This window comes from Octodon degus, unplaced genomic scaffold, assembly GCF_000260255.1.
Source record: "Octodon degus isolate 3935 unplaced genomic scaffold, OctDeg1.0 scaffold00001, whole genome shotgun sequence".
In the NCBI taxonomy this organism is placed as follows: Eukaryota; Metazoa; Chordata; class Mammalia; order Rodentia; family Octodontidae; genus Octodon; species Octodon degus.
The window spans coordinates 408,243-420,838 of NW_004524577.1; the positions used below are offsets into that span (position 1 = coordinate 408,243).

Below are 12,596 nucleotides of genomic sequence, written 5' to 3' on the forward strand. Positions count from 1 at the left end.
AAGACAGCTAAAGAGGGGCAGGGAGGAGTTGGGTTATTAAATAACCTTAAGCCACCTTAAAACAGAAGAAAATAGACCAGTAGGGCCAACCATCTCATGGTGGGAATGCACATACATTTGGACCAAAAACCTTCCAGAAGAAAAGGATAAACCTTACTTGTCAATGTATTTGCCGAATCCAAAATCCAGCATATTCAAAAGGCAAGTTGTTTCCGTGGGACTTATTTCATAACCAACAATCTCACTGATCTGCAAAGAAAAAAAGAAAGGAAAATATCTGCTGTCTCAGACAGAGCCGTCCAAGAGACACCCTTGTGATGATGCAAGTTTCTTCATCTGTGCTGTCCAGTACTATAGCCACCAGCCCCAGAGGCCACTGAGCACTGAAGTATGCAGCTAGTGTGACCAAGGGACCGACTTTTCATTTTTATTTAATTTTAATTAATTCAAGTTCAGTTAAATAACCCCAGGTAGCTGTCCCTGTGCTGCAAGATCCTGTGCAAAACCTTGTCTGTGATTGAAGCTGAAGTAAGATTTGCTGAGTGAAGGGAGGAAGTCCTGAGTCCACCAGACAGTCAGACTCCCAAATTCTGTGATCTAGGGTGCTGAGGAGGAGGGACTCCCTGCTTCAAAACATCCGCCCTTGGATGTGATGAAAGTACACCACAAACAAGTATGAAGATGTCATAATAAAACCCATTGTTTTGTACAATTAATGTATACCAATAATTGCAACTTTAAGACTCAAACAAGGGCTGGCCAAATAGTTCAGTGGATTAAAGCACCTGCAAGCAGATGCAGGGGCTGGGGTTCAATCCCCAGGCCTGCCATGCTGGTTCCTCCCCCGGGGCGTGCTGGGATTGTGATTGAGACTGGGCATGGTGGTGTGCGCCTGTAATCCCAGCTCTTGGGAGGCTGTAAACAGGCTCATTATGAGTCCGATCTAGTCATGAGACCCTGAACACCCTGTAAACCCTTCCCTAAAATAAAAAAGTTAAAAAAAAAAAAAAAAAAGAATCAAACAAACACACAAAAACCTTTCCATCCTACGGGGCCTACTTGTTGGAAGTTCCCCATTCCTCTCATGTAAATACTTTCTCAAGTTTGTCTCCTAAGTACAACACTCCTGTGCAATATCTGAAGTGAAGAATCTCTTAAGTGACACTTCTCAGATCTGTCCTGCATGCTGAAGAGGACATGGGGACTGAAGGAGAATGAGGCTCTATAAAGGCTCTACCCTGCCTCCTGCTCAATTGTGCCCCTGTCCAGCCCCATAGGATTAAAGGATGCCAGAGCAGTAAGGGGCATGGGAGCCTTGTCATGTTCTGCCTGTCTCAGCCCTGTGTCCTAGGTGCCTAACATTTGGTTGGCACCAAAGGATGCTTATGGAGTGAAGGCATGAATGACTCGGCTAACCCAAGTGGCTTCCAAAAGTGAGTTCTGAGGACACCTGGAGGATCAGGAAGGCCATGGGAATAACAACAGTACTTAACATCTTATTGAGAGCTTACTGTATGGCACTATTTCAGAACTCTGTGCATTTATTTTATTCTCACAACACAATGAGGAAGATACTAATATGGTATTAATTCCATTTTTCATATAAGAAAAATGAGGTGAATGATCTTGTCCCAGATCACTCTGCTAATTAATGGCAGAACAGTATTTGGGTCCTGTTCCAATTCTGAACCAAAGCTCTTATCCAGCACTCCTCACAGGTCACTTCATCCCTCTAGAAAGTACAACTCATATTCTACTGCACAAAAATAGCATTGTTTTGCTAGAGTGTGTAGTGCCCAGCATGTACAACTGTTCCTGTTTGTCCCTGGCTCTCATTCATCCTCTTGTACCTGACAGTACAGCTTGGAGCAACACAATGACACAGCTGCAGAAAAGAGCTAACACAGTACTTGGTCCACTGAAAGGACTGAGATTGGTATATTTAGTTTTTAAATTGCCTTTAGAGGTTAGCAAACCATTTGGTTCTCTAATTCCAAAACCCTGGGTCTATATAATCTGGTGGGCAGCCACTGGCCTCAGTGGCTCTTGAACATTATTATTATTACTTATTATAATTCTAATGTATCATTTTCCAATTTATTTATAAATGCAAATTCTAAAGGGCTAGCAATAGGTGGGATTTTTTTTTTAAGTGCTCGTGTGCAAGACCAGTACCATCACAGAGGAAGTACCAGGTAAAGGGAATTGAGTCCTTGGATTATTATTTTTTTTAATGTATTTAGTATAGGGTCTACAGGGTCTCACCACACAGATTGGACTTGTAGTGATCCTCCTGTTTTTCAGCCTCCCAAGTGCTGGGATTACAGGCACGCACCACCACGCCCAGTCTCAATCGCTGTCTCAGCAGGCCCCAGGGGCGGGGCCACCATGATACCCCAGGGATCGAACCCCAGCCCCTGCATCTGCCTAAGCAGGCACTTTAATCTGCTGAACTATCTGCATGATCCTCTCTTGGATTATTTTTAAGTATGATTCAGTACACTCTTGCTAGTGCCATCTCATCGGGAAACAGTACTACCAGAGTTCACCAGACCATCCAGCTGCCCTCACCCCGTCTCCCAAAGCTGGTCAAAGATCTAGGCTGACCATGTTTGTGGGGGAGGAACCCCAGATGCACCAAGTGGTGACAGCCAACCTTTACAGATCGCTTACCAGAAGATCCAAGACTGTAGGTCTATTTAGACAACCTCTCCCTATCTTGTTTAGGTGTCCAATATCAAGACATTGTGGAAAATCTAAAGTAGTTCCTCTCTCAGAGAAACCCAGAAGTTCTTAAGTACCACAACCTCTTTCTCCTGGACAGATCAACACGTGTCTGGACTCTGGGCTCAAGGGTCCATTCTCTTGAAGGCATTGCATGTATCAGACTAGGTCCTTCCAGAGACTATGCCTTCAGTCTTGTACTGGTTTTGAGGGAATTTCAGGCCAGGTATTTATGATTTGACCAGAATGTCCCCCAAAGGCTCACATGTTGAAAGCAATGCAGGAATGTTCAGAGGCAGGGCTTTGGAAAGGTGATTGGTCATAAGGATTAATCTACTGATAACTTCAGAATTTGATGGGGTATTGGGACGGGATAGAAACTTAGAAGGTAGACCTAGTTGGCATTGTCTTTTTTTTTTTTTTTTTTTGCTCAGAATGCCTTCAAGGCAGGTTTGGCTGGCTTGAGTTGTGGGGATGAACCACAGCAACCTGAGCCTGACTACTTTGTTGAAGCAGCCACTTAAAGAGCTGAGCTAAGGGGCAGGGCCCCTGGCATTGTCTTATCTTATGCCTTATCTCTAGCACCTCTCTTTCCTCTCCTCTTCTCTCTTCTTCCCCTGTCCGCTGACTGCCATGAGGTGATCAGACTTGTTTCACCACATCCTTCTGCCATAGTGTTTCTGCCTCGCCATGAACTTAAAACCACAGACTGAGGTCTCTAACATAGTGAGCCAAAGCAAATCTTTCATCCTTCAAGTTGATTTTCACAGGTATTTTGTTGCAGTGATGGAAAGCTGACACACCAAGACCAAGAAGACTCTTCCATCTCTTCTCCTCCCCACAGACTGTAACTCCCTGGTAGAGAGCACTTCAAGGCCACTGCTAGACCTTGAATGTGATGATCATTTGAGAAACAGCGAATGTTCTTTCTTTCTTCTTCATGTTCACACCACATTTATCACCCTCACACTTGGTTGTTTATAAAAATCCCAACTATTTTCAGGGAGGATATTTGTTATTCTCATTTGTAGGCCCACAGGGCTGAAATGAGAGTGCAAAGTTATTTCTGAACCTAGCCTGTTTCACCACAGCCTGAGCAGGACTCATCTGGCGACACTAGCAAGCTTTGGGGAAAGACGTGATATTTGGTTTTTTGTATGCTAGGCCAAGGAATAAGGTTTTCCTGCTGTAATTTAACACTCTTGTCACCTTCTGGGACCTCCAGTGACCATTTTCTTAGGAAAACCAAGAAGGAAACCCTTTGTAGCCAGCAGCTGAGAGAATATTCAAGCACCAGCAAGGGGGCCCCAACAAAAAGGGTCAACCTGCTTATAAGGCAGGAAGTTCCTTTCATAGCCCATCCACTCCCTTCCTTCAGTAACCAAGCTAATTATTGGCCCTCTGGCCCAGAACAGATTCTTCTGTGACAGGGCACAGCTGGACTTGGTAATGTTTCCTGTCTTCCCAAGGGAATGAGGATTGGGACCAAGACCTAGCAAGGGCAGGACCACCTAGGCAGGCAGGGACAGGAACCTGTTGCCAGTGTCGGTCCTTCATGCCTGGATTGCAGGAGATGCTGAGGATGGGAAGGTGCTGCTTGAACTTCTCCACCTTCAGTCTGACATTCTCTGCCAAGCGCCTGGGTGCCGGCACGTCGGCGAAGGTCTTGGTCAGCTTATATGTTGTTCTCCACATATTTCCTATCTCCTCTGTGATTTCCTCAGCATTCAGCAAAAAGAGGGGACCTGGAATACAAAAGACAGGAAGAGGAAATAAGGTCAGGCAAACAAGAACATGTCTGTCCTGTGTACCTGTAATTCACAGGACTGAGAACACTGCCAGTTGTACAGGACTGGACAAGCACAGACCAGTTGTGTGTAGTGGCACACTCCTGTAATCCTAGCACTCCAGGAGCCTGAGGCAGGGGAATGGAAAATTTGAGCCCAGCTTGGCAACTTAGCAACTAGTGAGATTTGGCCTCAGAAATAAAAAGGGTTGGGACAAAGCTCAGTGTGAAGGCCTGGATTTTTATCCTCAGTACCAAAAAGGGGCGGGGGAGGGCTCTGAGTTTGCATCTGGATTTACAACCTCCGCAGAACTACTGGAAAGTGGTGGGCATGTTGCCGAACTTTTCTAGGCCTCAGTAGTTTCATCTGTGACACAGGGGTGATCACAGACACCTCCAAGGGTAATGGTGACAATGAAGTGAAACAGCATAAGTAGAGCAGCTGACAGCATGCCTGGTGGGTTACAGTTAGGGCGCCAATCACTGCTAGTTTTAAATGCTGTCTCAATAGGAGAATGAGCTCCATAGACACAGGGAAATAGTAACTGCAGAAGGTGGGTGAAGAGCGCTCTGCACAGTTCTGGCAACTTTTCTGCATTTATTTATTGATTTAATCAAGAATCAAGCTCACAACTTTTTGCTGTCGCTGAGCTATGTCTGGCTTCTCTGCAATTATTTAAAACACAAAGAATGATACTTTCTTTAAAGGAAAACCAAAGCAGCAGCTTCTGGGGCTGGTGAGATGGCTCAGTGGTCTAAAGCGCCTACTTAGAACAAGCTTAGCAAAGCACAGGGACCACGGTTCAATCCCCCAGCACCACATGCCAGCCAGCCCTGCCCCCTGGTGGGCTGAGCTGGTCACACACACATAAATAAAATTTTTAAAAAAAAGTGTTTTTTAAAAAAAAAAACAAAGCAGCAGCTTCCTTCTCCCTTGCCCCTGCTTTCCTTTACAGAGAATCTTTAGTATTTGGGTTTCATGTTCAGCCAAAACCTTTCTACGCCACTGCTTTCCCTAGAATATTTCAAATTAGCATAAACTTGCATCTCCATGTTGTTAATTTACTCAAACGCTTTCCTTTTAGGGCTGCCTCAACTAAGCACAGCCGCATTTACTTAGTGCGCTGCATCAGCTCTCCCCCTCCCCCTTCTCTCCTCCCTCTCTCCTCTTCTCTCACCTGTTCCCTCCTCCTCCCTGTCTCTCTTCTGAGGCAGGATCTTGCTGTGTTGCTTAGGCTGGTCTTTAACTCTTGGGCTCAAGTGACCTTCCCACCTTCCCAGTATCTGAGACTAAAACAAGTGCCACTTCACCCAATTTCACTTTTTTGTTGAGTAATCAAAAAATTAAGACAAGAAACGTGTGTAAGTCTATGCACCCGAAACACGGCAGATGCTGCGGGACTTTGCCACGGGACGCACGGCTGAGGCAGCACTGCCGCCTCACTGTCTCCACACAAAGGCGAGCTCTCGGGGACAGGCTGGCTCAGCTCTGTGCAGTGAAGCAGGCTGGGGAGACTCAGCGGTTCTCAGCCTGAAACACTTGCCGCAGTGCTTAGGAAACAGGAATCGGACTCTCAATAAACAGTCAGCATCAGCGGTAGTCACAGGAAAGAATAAAAACAAAGGCAGCATTTTAAACACCACCTCAAGAGAAAAGGCTGACTTGTCCCAGAGTTCTGCTGCCTTTCAGAGCTGCTAGGTCACAGTTTCATTGAGAATATGACAAATAGGCACTCCTAAAAACTGCTAGAAGATTGTGCTGAAACAGCCTTTCTGGAAGACAACAATAAAAATATTTTTAGAATGCTAGTAATTTAACAATGTACACTTTGGGCTAGCTGCTTCACTTCAGGAACTTTTTTTTCCTTCTCTTTCAGTACTGGGGATTGAACCCTAAGCAAGCGCTCCACCACTGAGCTGTGTCCCCAGGCCTTCAGCCCAGCCTCCACTTTTTAAATTTTATTTTGAGACAAGGTCTCACTAAGCTGCCCCGGCTGGCCTTGAACTTGCCATCCTTGCATCTCAGCCTCTTAAGTTCCAACTGTAGGTGTGTACCTCTACCCAGTGGGTTTTAGGACTTTGTTTAATGGAAACAATCATGGTTGCATCCAGAGTTGTATCAGCAGTAAAGTCTACATACCGGGTATATTTATACTATTGAAGCACTAAAAACAAAGGTAGGGGGCTCAGATTTTATTTTCAGTTCCTAAACATGTCTCCCAGGTGACATCATCCTCAGCTTTAATCGTAATCTACACATGGATTATTCCCCATCACATAATATGTAGATCACATCTCCCAAACCGTCTCTTAAACTCCGCACTTACACCTCAATGACTCACCTCAAACGCACTGCACTCAGGCTGATGGATTCCTTCCCTTTCTAGTAAAAGGAAGTTTGCAGGTGACTGGGGCTTCTTCTTATGCAGTACCCCCAAGGAACAGCAGATTACCCCCCTACTCTCCGCTCTGAGTTACTGCCAGCCCATAGTTTTGGGCACTGCTGATTCTATTTTATCTGGAGATGATCTCCTTCCTCTCCCCTCCCTCTCTTCCCTTTCTCCATTTCTCCTCCTCCTTCGCCTTAGAGATACTTCGGATTGAAGCCAGGGAACACTCAGCCACATCCCCAGTCCTTCTTAATTTTTCCTTTTTTTTTTTTTTTTTGACAGGCATCACTAAGTAGCACAGGCTGGTCTCGAACTCTCAATCTTCCTGTCTCAGCCTCCCAAGTAGCTGGAACAAAAGGCATGGTCCTCATGCTTATCAAGGTCTAGGTCTATCAAGGTCTTTGATCTCTAGCTTCCTTTATTATTGCATTAGACAACTTGGACTGCGGCTGTCTTAATCCAGGGTGCCAAAATTTGATGAAAAGTTTAGACAGACTCTAAAGAGTAAAGCTTATTTCAGAGCTGGCTGGCTGGATCTCCCACCCCATTTCCACTCCGTCCCAGCAGAATGAGACCACATCGTACCGTTCATCCACTCCTCCGACTTAGTGCTGAACTCATAGGCCGTCACCCACAGCTGTTCGTAGGGCACCCTGTTGGTTATTAGGGCTTGCAGAAGAGGGAAGGTACTCTTCTCCTTGTCCAACAGCTCTTCCTCCTTATTGATTAGCTGCAGGACAAAGAGGGTGCTGTCTATTGGGCAACTAGTTCTCAAACCCCAGAACTCTCCATTAGCTTAAGAAGTAAGTGGAGAAAATGCTCATTTATTTTGAGAGTACCAGAGGAACAAAAGGCCAGGACCACAGTTGGAAGATCCCTCAGCTGCCTCTGAGGGCTCTGGCAGCTCAGTGTGGGAGCGGTAAGGCAGTCTGCTGTTCCCCGCCCTCTTTGTTCCCAGGGCACCCACCCCGTGTGTGCTGTCTCCATTAGGATAGTTTCCACACGTCCTCTAGTTGTTTATGTGACTGCTTGTGAGCCTTCATATGCAGCCTTGCCTCCAAGTTCAGAACCTTCATGCTTAAAAGCTTGTGGCTGACATTTGGGGAAGTTAGCATCTCTAAGCCTAGATCTCCTGCTTTAAATAAGCATAAACAGGGATAACTAATGATACAGGTTTGCGACAGGCATTAAGGAAAATACAATATGGCACATGAGACACATCACTGAGTGCATAATAAATGCCAAAACATGTAAGCAGTTACCCTATAATTTTGTTTTTGTGTACACAGTGATTGCAAAAAAAAAAAAAATCTGTTGTAATGGAGTATGAAAAAAAGCAATTGAAAGTACTGTACCAGTAAAAGTAATGGAAACCAATCAACAGTATCTACCTGGCAGTGTCACTGGGAAAAGACAAAGTCAAAACTCAGAATCGAGCCCAGGGCCCACCAGATCTCATTCCAGCCAGCACCCAGGCCAGGCTTGTGTGCGGAACTTCCTCCACCAGACAGGCCAGGTGTGGAAGCCTGCAGCAGAACTCTCTGCAGAGAGGCTAGAAGCAAGACCCACCCAGGTAATCCAGGAACTGAACATCTTGCCAGAGGAGCACAGCAGGTTCACCTCCAAGGTCTGCAGCAGGAAGCCATGGAGCACAGTAGCCAGACCCAAGCCACACTCCCCAGGACAAGTTAGAACTTGGTAGATCCAGACCTGGTGCTAAGGTCATAACTCTACCAAAGCTCTACTCCAAAGGTCAGAAGACAGTGCTATACAAAATGACAAAGAGAAGTAGTGAAATGCATTCTCAGGCCCCAAGCCCACACAGGACAAATGCAGGAGACAATAGCGTAGAAGAAATTGGCAGTCACACACCTGAAATCTCTGAAATAATAGCGTTTGAAGTAAAGAAACAGCTGCAGAAAGGTATAGAGGAAATCAGATCAGAAATAATTTCTAGGACTGGCCAAATAGCTCAGCGGATTACAGCACCTGCAAGTAGGAGCAGGGGCCGAGGGTTCAATCCCTGGGCCTGTTGTGCTGCCCCCGCCCCCGGGGTGCACTGAGACAGCAATTGAGACTGCACATGGTGGCACACACCTGTAATCCCAGCTCTTGGGAGGCTGCAAACAGGTGGCTCACTATGCGTCCAATCTAGTAGTGAGACCCTGAATACCCTGTGGAGCTTTCTCTAAAATAAAAAAAAAGAATTTTTGAAGTAAAAAAGATGGATAACTATAATGAAAGAAGCACTATGTGCTTCTAAAGAAGACACTGACAAAAAATAGAGGAGAATAGAAAAAATATGGAACCCCTGAATGAGCAATATAGGAAAGAAACAGAATGCATGAAGCAGATTCAAAGAGATGTACAGGAAATTAAAGCCTCAATCACACTCTGGCAAAACCGTCTGAATAAAAGTGAAAATAGACTTTCAGACCTTGAAGACACCATTGCAGCTAGTGAAAAGGCAAGAAAAGAGTTCTTACAAATAACTAGGATGCAGGAAAAAATAATTCAACATCTGCAAGACGATGCAAAGATGAACAGCGTAAAACTAATAGGCATCAATGAGAAAGAGTCAATACAAATGGTATCAAATGAATATGGACAGAATTAATAGCAGAAAACTTCCCAAATATGGGGAAACAATCTGACATTCATTAACCGAAGCATACAGAATTCCAAATAACATCAACCCAATTAAAACCATACCCAGACATATAATAATCAAGATCCCAGAAATTCAGCACAGGAACAGTATACTAAAATCTGCTAGAGAAAAAAAAAATCACATTTAAAGGAAAAGCCATCAGAATAATAGCAGATTTCTCTTTACAAACCATCAAGTCAAGAAGACCATGGAGCAAAGCACTACAAGTCTTGCAAAAAAACAAATTCCAACCCAGACTGATATACCCTGCAAAATTCCCTTTCAAGTATAATGGAGAAGTGGAATACTTTCATGATAAAGAACAACTAAAGAATTTCATGACAACGAAGCTAACCCTACACAGACTACTAAAAATACTCTAGAGAAGGATCAAAATGACCACAACTCCATGAATGAGAAGGGAAAGAACCCACCAAGTAGGGCAAATAATGAAACACAGGAGAAAAGGAGGTATACAACATCAGGTAAATAACATGTCAAATATAAGTCAGTACATCTTAATTATAACCATCAATGTAAATAGACTCAGTTCACCAATTAAAGGAAATAGACTGGTAGAGTGAGTTAGGTAGTAAAATCCAACAATATGATGTACAAGACTTCATCTATCAATTGATTGGTTTATTTCATAGTTTTGTCCTGTTGGTAATTTCAATAGTTCTATGATTTGTGCCTCAGGAGCACAACGGTTTTCATGAAAAATAAATAATGCTTTGCCCTGGCTTTATGGCTTATTGACTTAGAAATAAATTTTCTTCAAGATTAGAATTCAGTGTAGATGCTGTCCCTATCAATTTGAATGTGGGGAAATTAGAGAAATCATGTACTAAAATAAGAAAAGGTATTCTATACTATACATCTTAGTTTTGGAATATGTCTATAAAACAAACACGTGTACATTACTCAAATTATGGAATTATTTTAAAGAAAAAGTCGTTTAAATCACATTACCATTGTTAAATGATAAATTGTCTTCTAATTCTAGAGAAGTATATAAGAAAACTAAGGAATCTCATTGTAAATATCACTTTTTGTGTTGTGTTCTAGATAGTTCTTTAAAATAGGTATTTAATTGATAGATCATTTGACCTCTGATGTGCTTCTTGATTTTGAATGTTTTTTTCTTTTTTTGTATTAATGTTTAGGTTTGGATTTTTGTTATGTAGCTTTTAGTGTTTTTAATGTGAAAATATGTGCTCATGCATTTATCATTTTTTTGTTGTCAACACTGCTGTGGTCTGAAATCTCACAGCTCTTGTTGTTATTTGTTAAATCCTAAAATCCTATGAGTAGGTTTCAGACCACTGTTCTTGATCCTTCGTTTTGTTTTTTAATTTGATGACACTTTTTGATGTGTGTACATGTGCCACGCATGACAATCTTACTGCTCTCTATGTCGTCAGTTGTATGAAAGTTACGAGCATAATTCTTTTTTTGTTTCATATAAAAAAAAACCCTCAGAATCACCAGGCTAGAACAGAGTCCTAAGTCCCCATCGCAAGGTCCCAACCTCAAATTCTGCCATCGCCTGAGTTAGGTTCTTGGAAAGCTCGTTAAGCTTTTCAACATTGTGCTTCATTTCTTCTGCGGTCATCACTTCGCGCTTCCTAAAGCCTTCCAATTCCTTGCTGTAGCTTTCGAGTCGTGACTCAAACTCTGAGCATCTGAAAGTGAAAACAGCCCAGTCACTTTTGGACTTTCCATTCTGTGTTCTTCCAAAGTGTCAACCTTGCGTGCTCTGGGGGAAACGTGACTTTCTGGTACCTTCATTTCTCATCTCCTCTGTCTCTATCACTCAATCTTTGATCTCTACAAAAAAATAAATAAGATTAAAAAGTAAATTAAACTACCTAACATTCCATCTAGTAGAGACAGGTCACCTGTGAGTTTCATGGGCATTTAAACATTTCCAGATGTTTTCCTGTACAGGTAAGTGCATATTTAAATGTTTGTACAATATTGTTTCTTCTTTTAGCATTAGATATTTATTATTCAGTACCTAATACATTCCAGAAGTGCTCTAGGCTCACAAATATACTTGTAAAGTACCTTCATGGAGCATGTGTCTTGGCTGGGGTAAGCCTAGGTAACAAGCATAGATGGATGGATGAAAGAACAAATTCATAGATAGTATAAAGACAGATGAGGTATTTTTCACAATGATAAATGGTCTAAAGAAAATAAAATAGAAAATCAAGGCTGAAGATGTAGCATAGTGGTACAGCATTTGGCTGGCATGTGTCAGTGAGGTCTTGGGTTCAATCCTAAGTACATAAAGAAAGAAGAGAAAGGAAAAGAAAAAAAGAAGAGAAAGAGTGGATAACTGTGTGGCAGGGTACTTCACCTAAAGTGATCAAAGTATACCTTTCCAGAAATTTATCTAATTTATCTAGACATTTAACTATTTCATCCATATGATTGAGAAGACCAGTGTCCAATTTACCTCTCTCTTTTCCTTATTAGGTAGAATAGAATACTATAGTGATTAGTGGGCAATCTGGAGCCAGGTAGGCTTGGTTCAAATGCCTACATTGCTGCTTAATAGGAATGCGGCCTTGGGTAAGTCACTTAAACTCTTTATGACTCAAATGTATAAAATACAGACAGAAAAAGAATACTCAATAGCAAAGATATCATTAAAATACTCAGAATTGAGTGTGGTACATCATAATCATACAAGTGTTTGCTCTTATTGTATTTGTTGGAATGTACATCTGTAAATGCAGTTTTTGCCTGCTTAATGCCTTGTATTTCCTGTAATTAGCAGAGTATCTGGCACAACCAACCTATGTTCACTGAATGAATAAGAGAATTTGCCACTGAGAACCACTTTAGTGACATTCCATAAATCTGGTTACTATCTCACAAATAAATAATTTTGTCATGCCAGTTTTCATCTTATCCTTAAGTAATTGAGTTGATTTCCAAGTGATTCAATTTGCGTCTTATGTCTAGTTGTACCTCGGGGAAGCAGGCTCGGATGTGATCACTGAGGAGCATCACCTACGCCACCAACTCCACCTGA

General features: G+C 42.7%; 1 protein-coding gene across 1 annotated transcript in view; it reads right to left on the reverse strand.

The window, feature by feature from the left end:
* Positions 1-12,596, reverse strand: part of Dnah3 (dynein axonemal heavy chain 3) — a 188,169-nt gene that overhangs the window by 135,077 nt on the left and 40,496 nt on the right. Inside the window, exons 17-20 of the mRNA XM_023701788.1 lie at positions 11,082-11,235; positions 7,486-7,630; positions 4,258-4,469; positions 158-249 (exon numbers count right to left, since the gene is read on the reverse strand). Of these exons, the coding sequence (XP_023557556.1) occupies positions 158-249; positions 4,258-4,469; positions 7,486-7,630; positions 11,082-11,235 (603 nt within the window). The remainder of the gene's footprint in view (positions 1-157; positions 250-4,257; positions 4,470-7,485; positions 7,631-11,081; positions 11,236-12,596) is intronic.